This window comes from Euprymna scolopes, chromosome 32, assembly GCF_053919585.1.
Source record: "Euprymna scolopes isolate OS-2025 chromosome 32, ASM5391958v1, whole genome shotgun sequence".
Lineage (NCBI taxonomy): Eukaryota > Metazoa > Mollusca > Cephalopoda > Sepiida > Sepiolidae > Euprymna > Euprymna scolopes.
Window position 1 is genome coordinate 67,647,623 of NC_136513.1, and position 17,785 is coordinate 67,665,407.

General features: G+C 30.6%; 1 protein-coding gene across 5 annotated transcripts in view; it reads right to left on the minus strand.

The window, feature by feature from the left end:
• The window catches only part of LOC145256407 (membrane-associated protein Hem-like), a 195,507-nt gene that overhangs the window by 11,632 nt on the left and 166,090 nt on the right, over nt 1-17,785 (minus strand). For 3 of the 5 annotated variants that reach the window (XM_080115271.1, XM_080115270.1, XM_080115274.1), the window contains 2 exons: nt 15,389-15,409; nt 917-1,001 (listed from right to left, as the gene is read on the minus strand). In XM_080115271.1, the coding sequence (XP_079971397.1) occupies nt 917-1,001; nt 15,389-15,409 (106 nt within the window). The remainder of the gene's footprint in view (nt 1-916; nt 1,002-15,388; nt 15,410-17,785) is intronic. The other 2 variants (XM_080115273.1, XM_080115272.1) reach the window with 1 other exon arrangement.

Sequence of the window (17,785 nt, forward strand, 5' to 3'; positions counted from 1 at the left end):
AATGTGTTTAAAACAGTTCTTTTCAATTTAAATATAGAGACAAAAAGGTTAACTTACAATTTAGCCGATAACTTTGCCATGTGTTCGTTTTTTTTATGTTTTTAGGATTTTGTTTTTATCCTATAATTGCCAGCTGACAATTAGCTTGTAAATCCAACATTCTTTTGAAGTCAATTAGAATTTTTTTTTTTGTGGAGTTAACCCGTGTGAAAGTCGAATCTGTCGTCGCCAGTTGTTATGGGTTAAACGGTAATAAACAAAAGGAACACAGGATTTTTAGGAAGGAAACATATATTCACATATATTACAGGCAAAGTGAGTTGAGTAATACCATTTCTCAACGGTTGGGCGTGTGCACCCGACCTGCTTCGTCGCGTGCCAATCTCAGACTGCCAGGCACCGGTACTCGATACCGGAAGTGATGTCACCAGAGGAAGTTATGTCCTGATAGTCCATTAATCCCATGAAGGGGTGTCTCCAACAGTTAGGTGTGTATATTTATATGCTTGTACATACAGGATTAATTCCTAAACTAATTTACTTATCATGAATTTTGGAACACAGTTGTCAGGCATGAGGGTGGATAATGTGGGTTAGAATTGGTTTGACAAGTACATTTTTCTGTATAAGAAGTAAAAAGGGTGTGAAATCCCTTCTTGAAAATCTGATTTTTGTGAAATTTTAATGGATGATAGGCTTGAATATTCCACACATTTCAGTTTCTTTGGAGTTTTAAGTGACACAATATTGGCACAATCTCTGAATTTAAATTCAGTTGTGGAGTTTAACTGAAAATGGGTCTGAAACGTTTTGTCTTAAAATGTCTCTGGTTTCATTTTACCAAAAAACAAGAAAAAGAAAACGATTTTAAACATAACGTAAATAAATGTAAAAATAAACTCCAGATTATGTTTACCATTTTTCTGTGCTCTTAGAGCAGCGCACAATGTGGGATCCACCGGACAATACAAACCAGAAGCAGCAGCCATATCATTGACAATCTGTGAAGACAGATAATGAGGAAGAAAGTGTTACTTGATAGAAAAGTGAAAATCTTTCAAAAACTGAAATATAATAAATATCCAAAGACATTCAAAGATGAAAAATCAACATTTTCTTCTAAAATTGTGCAGACAAAAAATGCTTAAATGATAAAGAGGCATTTTAGCTCTTTATTGATTGAACAACTATAAAAACAAATAAATGCACTTAGATGTGGGAGTTTTTATAAGCTCATCTTTCCATCAAGGATTGCAAGGAAACAAATTGCTTCAAGAAAACTTAAAAAAAAAATTAATATTTAGTAAATAAAAGCAAAATTATTTTTTTAAATGTAAAAACCATTAATTTTTGTAAAATATCCTATACAAGACCATGTTTTTCTTTACATTTTCTGATTTAAATAAATCTTTAATAAGATTTTTTTATTTTAATCTTACTGCACCTTTAGAATTGAATGTATTTCACCAATGAATAATATATAAAAATGACCTTTATTTTTTTAAATTTTAAATAAATAGTAAGTTTTCTGACAATGTTGATGCTGACTTTCGATAAAAATATTTTTTTAAAGTTAAAAAATATAAACAAATAGTAAAGTTCGGGATAGATTTCTGTATGTTGGCATTTAAGAAAAAAATTATGGGTTTTATCTTTGTAGAAATTAAAAAAAAAAAAAAAAAAAAAAAAAATTTTTTTATGTGTTGTCAAAACAATTTAGGAGTAATCTAAATGACCAAAAATGATTTTAATGAAAAAAAAAAAAAAAATTTTTATGTGTTGTCAAAACAATTTAGGAGTAATCTAAATGACCAAAAATGATTTTAATGAAAAAAAAAAAAAAAAAAAAACATAATAAAAGTAATTAATAAATAAGTCTGGAGAATTTCATTAAAATTGAATAATTCCTTGATTTTTTATGAAAAACAAATCTGGGTAAACAGGAATGGAAAAAGCCATATTCACAAAAAAGCTGAAATTGAGATGAAAAATAATTAAAATCAGACAAATATTAATGAAAAAAAAACAACCCCCAAAACAATAAGGCATCAAGTGTGTAGAGATTTTGCAGAAATCAGCCTTCTATAAATAAAAAAAAGTAGAATAGCGCTAAAAAAACTTGCATCTCTGAATAATTTTATTAACATGTCCAATTACAACCGTTGATTTAGTGTGGAGGTAATGATACGTAACATTGTTTCGTGAATGAACAACTCATAAGTAAATACTTTCACATTCATAGTGAAAGTATTGTTTACTTATACGAGTTATCCAAACAATATTTTTTTCTGCTTTCTCCTAGCATCCTTATTAATCTGGCTAATATCATGCCGTTAACAGACAATAGATTTGTAGTTTTCAGTCTGCAATCTGTATTGACAATGTTCGTTTTTGCACAGAAATTGTCATCCTCTCACATACAATGTCTAGTCTTTCCAAATGGTCACCCATCTGTCACTGACCAAACTAAATGTCACTTAGCAAGTGATCTAATGAGAACCAATGTGCCAGTGAAACTATGCCATGTCAATATCATAGCAAAATATGAAAAACTAAAATCTGGAACTCAAAAGTTTCCATACAAACAAATGGAAAACATTGCTAAATGCAAGAAATCTGCCAAGTGAAATTGTAAAGTTCAGTCGATAAAATATTCAAAACCATCAATTTTTGCAAGAAATCAGGACACACACACACACCATGAGTTTCGCTTAACCTTGTATCACAAATTCTTTGAAACATCCTATTAACATAAGAATAATCATTTCTTTGCATCAATAATACAAAATATTGTATTGATTTGACTCAATTTGATCTAATATTGACCTTTTACATACAAGCTATTGATAGAGTTCACGTTTACACACAAACGATAAAAAAACAATCTTGGATGATTTAACCTAATTTAGAAAGTAATCTTTCTGATTGAAAAGGCACACTACATATGTGAAACTTAAATCTTCCTTAACTTAATGTTACCAGAATTCTCTAAATCTCTTACATTGGATGCAATATCAGTTGAAGATTCGTCAATGAAGCTTTTCTTAAAACCATACAACTGTTTATAATCATCTTTAATAACTTGGAAAGGTTTGTAAGTTTAAAAAAAAAAAAAAAAATGAAAAAAAGAAAAAAAGACATTGTCTGCTAATCTTAACTTGAAATTTACGTTACCTTCAAAGAATAAAAATAGAAACATAATTAAAATAGAAACATAATTAATCAGATAAGCTGATAGACTATCTAATTGGATGAAATGTTAAATTTGAAGAAGATCAGCTCCAGGGTTATCTGTTTCAAGTTTATAAACAAGCATTCACAACATTTTTTAGGGTTAATCGTAATTTGGGGAAAATTATTGAAAAATGAACTATGTTTTTGTGACATTTACAGAAGATTAGTGATAGTTGGAGAGAGTTTAAAAACAAACTTTACAATAATTAGAAAAAAAGATTTTTATAGAACAATTTTAAAGTAAAAAAAAAAAATAACTTGAAAAATAATGTTTTAAAAACTAATAGAAAAAGATGTTTGCTGTTTGTACCATAGTTATTATGTGTAAATGATATCCAAGAGTTCAAACCAGGTTGTGAAATCAGTAGAAGAAATTCTCAACTCCTACCTCTGACCTAAAAAATCTTCCACCATTCGTAATAATTTCCACAACCAGACAACCAATCTGTACATGTGGAGGGAAGGGCAGTATAAAAAACATTTTTTGTCCTTAACAACTTCAATCAGTTTCAAGTAAAAAGTCAAACATTCTTTAATGAAATAAAAGGCATCTAATACGACCAGGAATCGTTTGAAGTCTTAAACTTCATAGCAAAATAAATATTTTTAATTTTCAGAGAGAACTGTCATGAGAGGGAAAAGAAAAGCTGGAGAGGAGAGAAAAAATAGGAAAAGTGTAATAGAAAAAAAACGATAAAACTAAAGAAAAATAGAATAAAATTCAACCAAATAGACAAAATTTCTTTTTCTAAAATAAAGAAATAAGGTTATAACAATTTAGTAGAAATCAGATTTTTCTTATTTAAAACAAAACAAAAAGCAATTGATTTTAGAGCAAAGATTGTTCACATTCATAGTGATTTGAGCAGAAATAGGTATCTTGCAAGTTAAAAAAAAAAAAAAATGAAGCAGAATTGTTAAAACGTGGAAAACTCACATCTATTTTAATAAAAAACAGAATGAAACATAGAAACTCATGCTGACACTTCAAAAAGTTTAATTCTTGCTTTGATTCTTAAACTGATGATTTCACAGTTGTAATTTAAGAATACATTTTATGCAAAAATTAAAATCAAAGTAGATTTGTCAAATATTGAGATGTTTGGAAAATCTAGTAAAATGCATAAAAACAAACAAAATAATAAAATACAATAAAACAGTCACATTTCAAACCTAGAAGGATAAAAAATTAACTAGTTTTTTTTTTTTTCTAAAATGTGTGTGAATTCTGAAAGCATTAAAAATTGCTTCTTTCAATTAGACGTTCAAAATAAGATAAAGAAATTTTTTTTTAACTTGACTTAAATTGTTGTAAAACAGAAATAAGTGTCTTCATAGTATTATCTTACATTTGTGAACCCAAATTTGTTTGGATTATATTTTTATCACACCAGATCTGAAAGCTGTTCAAATATGATCATGTAAAAAAATAACATTTGCAATGTAAGGCCAAGTAATAAAAACTGTTAGATTAGTGGTGGTATCACTAAAAACAAACTTACAAACACTTGTAAACCAGCAAATGGAATAAATCAAAACAAATCAGAAATATTTTTTAAAAAATGTCAATTATTTTAAATCTTAAAAATGCTAATGAAAAATTTAAAAGTTTAAACCTTTTCTAAATATATTCTTAACAGAGATATTCTGTGTTCATTTTTATTTCATGAAACAAAGAAAATTTATTAAAAAGAAATGAATTTTATTTTAATATATTTTAGTTATTTTATGAACCCAACCAATAATTGCTCCCAGTGATCCCAGATCAAATCAAATGAACATCAATGTCGTATTTAGATTCTTAAAAAATTTAATCCTGCTTTGAGATTATTTAAAAGTTTGAACTGTTACATGAATTTAAAAAAAAAAATTAATACAATAATGACCAACTCCATAAACCTAATTTTTTTTATTTAGTTCACTCACCATGAATGATACGTTTTCTAAACAGAATAATTTCTAGAATATGTTATATGTATTCATATCAAGAAATCTTTAATGACAAAAAATGTGTTGATTGTCGGAAACTCTGCAATTAATGCAAACCTAGAACCCCATCTTCCAACGTAGTCCCTTACTACCAGGTCTCCTTCAACATCAGGGGTCTACGTTCCAACCTTTCAGAGGTTGAAATACAATTACAGGAGACAAAACTGGACATATTCTTTCTAAATGAAACTGGCATAGGGCCAACCACTTCTCTAGACGAATTCATAATTAAAGGATACTCTAACTTAACATCTAAATCTGACCCCCAAGATCGCCATGGGCATGGAATATGTGCCTACATCAAAGATGGCTTTCCATGTGATAGGGAAATCTCCAGAGAAGACTAACTTACCTTGCACTTACGGGTTGCACTAGCTTACACCACTGCATTTATATTTGCCCTCTATCGCCCCCACAACAGTGGGGTTACTATCTTTAAGAGCATATCTGAGAAAATTAACCACATCCTGTCTGCTCATCCTTCGGCTAACATTCACATTTGCGGTGACTTCAATGTCCATAATGTGGAATGGCTGACCCACTCAAATAAGACCGATGACAAGGAGAGGTTTTGTCATGATTTTGCAATTGCCTATGACCTCACTCAGATTGTTCACGAACCCACCTGTGTGCCCGATACTACCGGTCAATATGCAAGCCTCCTAGACCTTTTCCTCACAACTTCCCCTGAGCTGTGTTCGTTCTATCTCCTCTGGGATCCTCTGACCACTCTGTTGTAGCAGTTAAGATAAAAATGAAATGTAATAAGTCTTCAGACGTACTTCTCCACCATACTCTATGGCTGACTGGGATAGCTTCTGTACATTCATATCTGACCTACCTCTGTATTCCATGTTTAAAAAGGATGTGTCCTCTATAGTATCAGACCTGACCGAATGGTTAATTGTAGGCATAGACCGATTCATACCATCCAAAAAATTCCAACAAAAACCTAACAGCCAGCCATGGTTCTCCCCTGAATGTGCTGCTGACATCGCGCACAAAAATCACTTTTTCCATAACTACCAACGTAATAGATGTACTGAGACTAAAGTTGCTTTCAGGACTGCCAGCAACCACTGTAAAAGAGTAATAAAAAATGCAAGAGAGCTATATGCCCAGTCTGTTAAATCCAAAGTAGCTGAGCAGCAGCTTGGTTCTGGCAAATAGCAAACAGGATCTTGAACAGAAGTGTGCGTTCTATCCCAACTATCATCAATGGACCTGAGGTCATCTCGTTAGCATCAGACAAAGCCAGACTATTTGCCAAGAACTTTGCAGCTAATTCTACTCTATGCGACAATGGCAATCAACTCCCTGTATTTCTTCCTATAACAGACAACACGCTATGCAACATACAAATATCTGTGCATGAGGTCGCCAAGCTAATCAAGAACCTTGATTCCAGTAAAGCAACTGGCCCTGACGGCATTCCAGTTATAGCTGAAAAAGATCCAACCAGGACTTGCCCCCATACTTACAAAACTATTTAAGCGTTGCCTTAAGAAGTGCTTCCCAACACCCTGGAAAGCCTCATCAATATGCCCTGTATTTAAGAATTCAAGTGAAAAGTTATCTCCCTCTCAGTACAGGCCAATAAGTCTCCTGTGTCATGAGTAAGTTGTTGCAATCCATATTAAATAAAGGAGTAGTCAACCACTTCAACAGAAACAACCTTCTTAGTGACATGCAATATGGTTTCCACTCTGCAAGATCTACAGCAGATGTGCTAACGGTTATATCACATAGGATTAGTGAATCTCTTCACAAAGGTTTCCTTTCCAGGGCAATTGCTCTTGACATATTGAAGGCCTTTGATAAGGTATGGCATAAGGGCCTACTTCACAAGATTTCCAGCTACGGTATTACTGGAAATGTTTTCTCAATTATTAAATCATTTCTCTCTGATAGGTTCATAAGAGTAGTGGTTGATGGGCAGAAATCAGAGGCCCACAGTATTAATGCTGGAGTCCCCCAGGGGTCTATCCTGGGCCCAACTCTCTTCCTGATCTACATCAATGATCTCCCAAAACACATACCTAAATCATTCGTTGACATCTATGCTGATGACACGACCATCTATGGCACCACATCAAAGGCCGTAAATGACAAAGTTCGGATCAAGTAAAGATTAGATACCCCGTAGCAGACGACAAAAATAGGCGAACAATTCAAGGGGTACCGTTTGTTCGACCTTGACATTGCCGTTAGGTGTTTCTAAACTTGTAAACAGGTCAAATAGCAGACATATTCGAATGTTCGCGAGCAAGATCTTTTAAAAATATATTTACAAAACTTTTAAAGATTTAAAAGTAAAAATAAATATTTACAAAACATTTTTGTTTAATATTAAATATTTACAAAACTTTTAAGGATTAAAAAAACCCAACTTTTTTCTATTTACGCAAAACTTTTTAATGTAAGTAATAAAATGAATGAATTTAAACAAAATATATTTAAATAAATGGATGTTTTTCTGAGTACGTTCTTTTTATATATTTACAGAACTTTTAATAAAACTAATAATTATAATAAAAATAAAAAAATAAAATGAATGACCTATATTAATTGCAAAACATTGGAAACTGAGATTTTTGGACGTTAAACTTACTTTCACTTAATTTGCCTTTATGGAGAAGTAAGCAAATAGCAAGTTTTTGTTGTTGTTTTTTTAAATAAAAATAAAAATTATAAAAAGATTTGTATCTTGTGATGCTACACTTCATCTTTATAAAAATAAAAGTTATAAAAGATATGTGAATAACTTATATATTAAAAAATCTCAATTCTTTATACTTGTGATTTTATTAGGCATAAAAATTGCCTCAGTCTAGAAGGATTCCTCCTCCACTAACCACCTACATACGTCGCACTTTAAATATTGAATTGTATTAAAAACGCACGAAGAAAGACAAACACACACACACACACACACTGTACATGAAAATTAATCTTGGTTGCAAAAATCCGAACAAGTCAGTTATTTTCTATTTGTTTCTGCCATAAAAAGTTTGGTTATAATAATTTTATTTAATTTTTTTTTCTTTTTTAAATTATGTATTTTTTGATTGACATCATCCGAAATTGTCAGTTATAACCTCGGTTTATTTATTTGGTATTATTTTACGACCTGCTCCAGTGTAGTATAAACACCCCAACCACCTCATGTTAAGAACGGCTTTCGGAATAAACACTTCCCAACCTCCCCATGTTAAGAAAGGCTTTTGAGGTTAGGGGTGCTTTTTTTCCGAAAGCCGTTCTTAACATAGGGAGGGTGGAGTGTTTACAATATGCTGGGGCACGTCGTAAAAATTTACCCTTTATTTATATTATTATTATAATTATTATTATTAATAGTTTCATTAAAAGTTCTGCAAATATATAAAAAGAACGTACTCAGAAAGACACCCATTTATTTAAATATATTTTGTTTAAATACGTCGTTTTATTACTTACATTAAAAAGTTTTGTGTAAATAGAAAAAAGTTTATTTTTTTTAATCCTTAAAAGTTTTGTAAATATTTAATATTGAAAAAAATGTTTTGTAAATATATTTTTTTTCTTTTAAATCTTTAAAAGTTTTGTAAATATATTTTTAAAAAATCTTGCTCGCGAACATTCGAATATGTCTGCTATTTGACCTGTTTACAAGTTTAGAAACACCTAACGGCAATGTCAAGGTCAAACAAACGGTACCCCTTGAATTGTTTGCTTATTTTTGTCGTCTGCTATGGGGTATCTAATCTTTACTTCATCTCAAAGTTCTCTCTAATTCTCTCTCCTCTGATCTTGAGCGTGTGGTACAATGGGGGAATAGGTGGCTGGTCACTTTTAATGCATCCAAAACCAAGCTTCTATCTTTACATCATCAACGCTCTGATCCCCATCTGGCATCAATTGAAATGGATGGCTCTCGTCTTGGAGATGCTCCATGTTTTGACAAGCTTCTGGGTTTGACCTTCACTCCTGATCTGAAATGGAACACGTACATCAAATCTGTTGCCAGGGACGCTAGGAAAATGGTGGGATCCTTCTACCGCTCCAGAAGATATCTCACTACTGATGCAATTCTCTATCTGTATAAAAGCCAAGTATGTCCAACGATGGAGTACTGCTGCCACATCTGGGCAGGAGCTGCTAAAAACACCTATCCTGCCTTGACAGAGTACAAAATAGACTTCGTGGTTTGGTGGGGGATGCCCTTTTCTCTTCCCTGCAGCCTCTCTCCCACAGAAGAGATGTTGCGAGCCTGTCTTTGTTTTATTGTTATTTCCATGGCAAGTGCTCGTCTGAGCTCCAATCCCTCGTCCCCCTCTCGCCAATCTTTCACGAGAAACACCCGTCTGGCTGAAACAACTGTCAATAATTTTCCCCACTCTTTATCTGTGCCTAAATCCAAACGTAGATTCCATGAGCAGAGCTTCTTTCTCAGAAGTGCACGATTATGGAACTCTCTTCCGTTCGCCTGTTTCCCACCCGACTACAACTTGGATGTCTTCAAATCAAACAAACAAATTCCTGACAAACCGCCCCCTTAAGTAAGACACTATCAAATCTCCAATACTAATAATTACCACAATACTATCTCATTGATTACTGTACCCGCAATAACCCTTATCCCTGAGTGGCTTCCGGGCCTCGATAAGGGATGACCCCCATGTAAAAAACAAAAAAAAAACCAAAAAAAAACCAAAAAAAAAAACCATACATTTATGTTTAGTTGTATAATTAATATATAGTATTTATTAGAATGTTTTGTTTTTTTAAAGATGTAAGATCTAATAAGTAATATTTCCAAATAAAGCAATTTAATTTACAAAGAAATTCCAGTTTTATTTGGTTTCAAGAACATGAATTTCATGCTGTTTGTTCTGTTATGAATGTTTTTCTGTTCTTTTTTATTTTCTTAAATTATATGAAAAATTGTCAGTTAAAAAATATTTGAAATGGAAATGAGCAACAGAAGAAATGTACTTGCCTGTGATTGGAAATATGGCTGTGTTTGTTAACAATTTATTCTATTTACTCAAACATGTAATTTTCAAGCAGCCAGAATGACAGAATAGAATTTCCAGAATCATAGAATATACCCGTTTGGTAATGGTCTGTTACCTCTATAACCAAATGACTGTGTAAAAGGGTGACATATGACTAGTAAATTTACAGGGAGGGAATATGATTGCTAACCTCTATTTTGAAAAGACTTTTGGGAGAAGTAGAAGTCTTGGAATAAATGTAATAATTTTTATAAGAATTAAAAATGTAGAAATATTTTCATGAAATGTATGTATGTTGGTGCTGAGTGGGAAAAATTTGCAGAGAAAATGTTTGGTTATTTTCCTATAATACCTGAATTTATCATGGAAAATCGAGTTTACTTTATATAAATAGATTATGAAAGGTTTGATGTCATTTTTATCAAAAAAAATTAAATGAAATTTAAGGCACAGTTTCAAGGATTTTGATTATGATTTTCAAATTATTTTTATAACCAAATGTTATTTTTTCTTTCAACATGGAATTTGCAGAAGTTTTCAAAGTTATTATTTCAAGACAAAATAAACAATTTTTATTCAAACTTAAAAGAATTTTTAAACGAGTAATTTGATAAAACTAAAAATCCAGAAACATAACACATTTTTAGGAGGTTAGAAGGTCTTAAAGTTGATTAGTTGTTGTTGCAATAGTTTGATGTTAAATATATCAAGAAAAAGTTTGTTAAAATCTGAGTAAGGTTGAACACACATTTTAGATTTTTTATGATTCTCTTTCTGAGCATTAAATCTAATTTAATCTTTATACAATTTCATTTGAAAAACAAAAAAAAGGTGATCAAATTGAAACTAAATGTATGTAAAATGATTTATAATTAAAATACCGAACATTATCAACCAATGTCAAATTATTCAATAAAAATTGAATGCAAAAAACTCATACTTCATGCTAAACACACAAGACACTTAAAAAAAAAAAAAAAAAAAAGCTTAAAATTGTGAAACATGTTCTTTAAAAACGTTATTGGAAATCACACATTTAGATATTAGTACAAAAATATATTCACACAAGCAAAAGAAAACAAGAGAAGTTTTTTTTTATGGACTGGTATGAAAATCTTGCAAGGAAAGTTATTGCATTTTTATGTAATAACTTTTTTTTTTTTTTTTTTTTAAAGAATAAAAATAACTATTACAAATAAATTCATAATTAAACTTTTGCTATGAAGTTTGATCCCAATGGACATTTGTCAAATTTCTAATTTAAAAATCAAGTTTGATCTGAAATTAAATCAGCATATACAAATTAATATGATGATTACATAAGAATGTTATTTAGCTGTAATAAACAGTTGTGGTCATCCAAAAAATGCCTTTTATGATTCTTTAGTCTATGTAAAAATTTTAAAAAATTAAGAAAAAGTCTGGTTGGCATTTTTATTCATTTAAAGTGTCACAATGTTTTTTGTTTTTTAATGCAATTCACTTGTTCCCTTCTGCAATACAACAAACCAAGTTCTGAAAAGAATAACAAACAAACAACATAAAACTAAAATGAATCCAGTCGAGAATTTATTTGTAAAAATCAGTTTCGAATAGGTAAGAAGCTAGATTAGTTCCTCTTAGCGTTTAACCAATAAAACACATGCAGAAGCAGTTGACATAAAAGCCTCCATTTTGAAATGTTATTATACAAATATCAAAGTAAGAATAGAAAACTCATGTTAATCAGATTTCCCAACGAAAATATTGAAGCATTTGTTATATTTATTGCGATAAAATGTATTTGAGACAGAAAGAGCAATAACCAAAAGGAAATACTTTGCCTTAACATTGTTTTAAAATACATATATATATATATATATATATATATATATATATATATATATATATCTTTAATTTCTGGCTGAATTTTGAACAAAGTAATATGTTGTAAGGGTTTATTTGCAAAATCTTTTACTAATTGCCTACAAAAATACATTTATTTAAAAACAAGTGTTATATGTTCATTTATAATTAAAAAAAAGTTTTATTTACAAAAGTTTTGTTTTATAAACTTTGGAAATTTATGAAAAAAGTATTACTTTCAAAACTTTATGCTAAACGTATAAACAAATATTAAAAGAAAACATTTAAATAAGATGTGCAAAACTTGTGTCATACAATTTGAATAAAGGTAATTAAAATATTGACTTGGATATTTTTTTTTTAATATTCGATTTTTTGCTATAAAAATCTTCACGTGTTAAGACTGGAAGTAAAAAACAAAAAAAATCAAAAAATCAGTGTTGAGGCAAAATTTTATGCTTTTGGCTGTTGCCCAATTGGAGTGCCTCACATCCATTTGATGTTATTTATTATTATACATTTTACTCTTCTATATTTGCAATATTAATAATACTGGTATTTTACCCTCCCCAAAACTGATTAGAAAATTATTTTGACTATATTTTCAAAGCAAAGCATAATTAGCAACTCAGGCTAAGAAAATAACAAATTTACATAATGCATTGTTATTTTCTATAATTTAATTTGATATGAGGTCAGTCTGAAAAAACTAATGTGAGGTGTGAGCTATGGGTGACAGAGGATTAAACATTGTATTTTCATTTTATATCAATATATAATAGTAAGCTTAGTTTTTTTTTTTTTTTTTTTTTTTTTTTTTTTGCAACCGTTGCATTTTTTCATCTCCACCTTTTAAGGTTGTTCAGATATGATCACTGAGGAACCAGTGATGAACAATGAAGTCATTACACTGGAACAACCACCTTATTCACCTGATCTTGTTCTGTATGACTTCAGCCCCTTTAAGCAGATCATTAAGGCAGTTGTAACAACAGAGCTGATGGACATCCCAGAAGAATTGTTTCAGATGTACATGGGTAAGAAGGATGGAAAAAGCCATTAAACTCATTGGGAGAAGGGTTACTTTGAAAGAAAAACAACCCTGTTGTTTGGAACTGAAATTGTGACAGCAGTTCTTTTACTTTACAGACACACCTTGAATGTCAGTAAGCTGAAAGTTGACAATGTTTGCATATCAATCATCATCATCACTATAAACAACAACTTTGATATTTTAAAAAGAAAGAACTTCTTTAGAATCTGAAAGACCATAATTCAGTCATGAAAATGCATACTTCTGCCTGACAACATAAGGATGGGCCAAATTCTTATCTGAGCTTTACTTCTCCATATTGTATGCAGAATTGCTAAAGTTATGCCAGGGAAAAGTTGATAACTCAAAAACTATTAATCTAATATAGCTGAAATTTTATATGGTGGTTAATTTTTTTTAAGGGCAAGGGTCAAGGTCATAAGATGAAAGACATCATTAGCTACAATATAGGCCAAATAATGAGTCACTACAATGAATAGAACTGAAGTGATCACCAAAACTGACTTTCACCTTTTCTATGAGCTATATATTTTGAAATTAATCAGATCTAAGACTATGACCAATATTTTGACCACATTACGTAATGATTGGTCAAGCAAAGTGGACATTAGACTGTACATAAACTATGACAAACAAAACTTTGTTAATTAAAAAAATAAGTAGAAAACTAATTTTATCCAATTTAAACACAGTTTTACATGTGTATATTTTTCTTGATTTGTCAGTACTTAAATAGGTTCTCCCTATTTTCTTAATTCCTGCATTAAGAAAATGAGGATGGCATACATTGGGAGGGGAAAGAGTTAGTGTCAAATGTATGTTGCAAAAGTAATTAAACATTTTTTACTCTGATGATCTTACATATTTCTATTAATGCTTTAGCATTAAAAAGTTGCTTTTCTGCAGCAATTTCCTTCCATCAGAGAAGACAAGCTAATCAGTAATGCAGAAGAGTTCAGTATTGTAATGAGAAAAGACAGGTGTTGCTCACCATTCAACCTGTCACATAGAATTGTATGAAAACAATTCTATTTTCTATTCTCCTCAAAATTTGCTAAAAGCAATTGCTGCAACAATCGGCAAAGTAAAAAACTTTATCACAGACTTTAGCTTATGTTGCTTAGGTTTTATTAAAGTTCATCAACTGCAGTTGATGAGAAGTTTTAAAGTTTAAAAAGTTAAAGGTTTTCATAACAAATTATTTAAAGCAGAAATCCAAAGCATGCAGCCTACAAACTAGCTTTCTACAGCTGATGGTCAACTCGTTTTTACAAATTTTAATAATCGTTTTTACATTGGACTGAACTTGTGCCCACACCACTAATTGTAAAGAGGCAGCCACATAATTTATAGGTCAGCAGAGTCAGTTCTAGTTCCAAGAATGGAAAGAAAACTGCCTCCTTACCAACACAAATTTTATCCTCCACGTATGTCTCTCCTCCATGCAATGTTAGTTTTATGTGAGAAAATGTGCACCTCTACTGATGGTGGTGTATGTGTGTGGGGATGGGCGCTAGTGAAGGAGTGGGGCTCTAAATTGGAGTTGATGCCATCTTCATTAATAACAATTCTGCTAATGCCGGCTTCTTCTCAATATTACATAAAAACCTCCTTTGTGTCTGTGAGTTTGTAGCTTCCTGTTGAGCTTGATGAAAATCTACGCAACCTATGGCAGTTAAAGTGGTAAAATTAATGTTTAGATATTATATATTACTAAAAATCATGCAGCAAATATGTGCATCATCTCTTACCATCATTTTTCATTTGAATTATTTTCTTTTTGTTGAAAAGAATTTTTTTGTAAAAATCACAAATTTCTGCTTCAGCAGTTGTATGGTTTGGTGCTTAACAGTGCATATAGTTTTCATTTTATGATTTAATAAAAACAAGTGAGTATCACTATAGAAATCTTGCAGTTTATTTTGTTCAAATTTTGTAAAAAATATTGAATAAATAATGAAGATCAATTGTTCAACCACAAAATCATTTTTGTTAGACAAACAAAAAAATTAGTGACAAAACAGTAAACTATCAATTTATAGATAAGAAAATTGGAGATTATTAAGGATCTACAAACTAAAAGATTCTAAAAAAGTGTAAACTACAAATTAAATTGTGTTAAAAGTTATAAAAAAGAATCTACAAATTTTTTCTACAAGCAATGGAAAATATAGACAAGAGAAGAAGAAGGATTTCAAAGAGAAAACCACTTCAAAAAAGTTAACGTGATTGTGGACATCTGTTGTAATGAAAAAAAGGTTTTACCAACCTGTTGTTTCACATGAGCTGGCTGTGATGGGGGAGAAAGAGTTTGGGATTAGTGTCAAATACAATTAGCATAAGGGCATAAGGGTTACATTGTTAATGAGCATCAGTAAGATGCTTATTGAGAGCAATGGAAGGCATTCAATCAGAAATCAAAGTGCATGAACATTCCCATAAAACATCAAAATTAAAAATCAAAACTCTACAACAATAAAGACATCAAAAAGGAAGGAGGTTTTGCTTAGGAATAAAATAAAAACTACAGTTTAATTCTGGTTTCATCACGAAAACTGTATAACTGATTGGATCAGAACAAAAAAAAACCCCAAAAACTTTTTTCTTTTAGAATTCCAATATTAAAACTAAGGATTCATCTTCATGTTTGGTGTTGTCATCTAATTTGATTTTTTTTTTTAATCTCTCATATATATCTATATAAAGTGAGGTATGTGTATATGTTTTTCACAAAAATTAAGAGATATCTGTATTTACATAAAAGGTTATCACCCAACTAAATATAGCTCACATTGCAATCCCCTTTTAGCCTAGCAACTGTGTTCCCAAATTGATAATGATCCTTTAATTCGGTCAGGATAGAATCACATACATGAAAATATATAAACATACCTAACTTTATTTAAATAGAGATATACAGGTCTTCCATAAAGTTTCATTACAGTTAACAAATTGATTGCATTCAAAAAGAATCAAGATGCCGAAGTCACAAAAACGTAAAAACGATCTACAATTAAGTCAGATTTATGATGTCAATTTCCTTTGTAATAATTGTGTTTCATTTGTGAAGAGATTTAATGGACACCTGTGCTGTCTCTCTATCCAGTTTTCTGCTTGTGGATGAAATTAAAAACAAAGCTCTATACTAAGATCAAACACTAGTGGAATCATTCATTCAATATTAGTTTTAACAATAATATTGTAAAGTCTTCATATGCATCAAACATAAATATTAAAGATTCTGTAACAAAATTAAAAGCAAATTTTCATATTGAATCCAGCCATTGCATTTGCTTAATAATTGGAATTATTATCCAATCCGAGCGCTTCATTTTCAAAAATTTATAAGAAAATTTAACCTAAGAACAATGGAAAGTTTTAAGTATTATTACAAATAATGAAGTCAAAAATGTTTTTAACTTTTGCAATAAGAAAATATATAGATGAGCTTATAATAATAAATTTATGCTTAATATATGTAACACTTGAGCAATGTCAGTGAGGTCAGTTTGTAGTTGATAAATAAATTAGTAAATAAGAAATAATTTGGATCATTTCAATGTTCTAATTTTGGATATTAATCTCAAAACATTTTGGCCCAAGGAACCTTTGATCTTCTTCAAATGTGTCTTGTCGAACTTTGAAATTTGCTTGGAATTTCGTAGGTAACCCTTTTATTTAATCCATGAGGATAACTTGTTTTCATTCTGTTAGCCATGACCGGGTAGAAATCTTACATAATTGTAATACTTCTACCTGGTCATGGTTGATATGACAAGAGCAAACTACTGTGAATTAAATAAAAGGTTCTTTTCTAAATTCAAAAGTTTGACAAAGATGTTCGAAGGTTACATCTGCCAAAGCGTTGTGAGAATAACACTGAGGATCAAAAACATCCGAATAAAACAATTGTTCTCTCAAAGCTTCAAAAACATAAGAAATAACAAAAATAAGATAAACGTTAATAAAAATTTATTTCATTTTTGGATCAAATTTTCAAAAATAAACTTTTTTAGACATTTGAAAAACGTGTATATATGTGCGGGCGGGCACTCACACCCACATTTATCATATTTTTTGTTTTTATTGCAAGAACTTGGCCTGAAGAGGCTAAGCCAAAATAATACTATAGCTAAAACATATCTACATATATGTAACCAAAATGTTTGTAAATAAATTTTTTTTAAAAAGATTAATGTAGTTTGAACATGTTTCCTGGCTGCAAATCTCCAGTAAAAAATCATAAGATTTTATTGAAGAAAGATGAAGATGTGCTGATCAAATAAGGATTGAGACTAGTATGCCACTCCTAATAGACTGTTCCAAGTGAAAAAATTTTGTTTTCAAGCATGTGAAGAAGCTCTCTGGAATGTGCAAATAAGCAAGTTGAATATATATATTATTCCTTAACTGGAATTCATTTTTGAGATGAGCATTATATATATTAATTTATTTTTATTTCGGACTATTATGGAAGATCAGATAATAAATAAACGTGGATTTATAAGATCAAAGAATCCAACCTTGATCGCCCTTCGGGGCCCGTTGCGCAGTTGATAGAGACGTTGAATCTCTATGGTTCCAGATGGACATTGTCTGAAGATAGCGGTTTCAATCCTATCCTAAGCCGGCCAGAGGTTTACTTGGCCAAAACGTGGTGAGACGA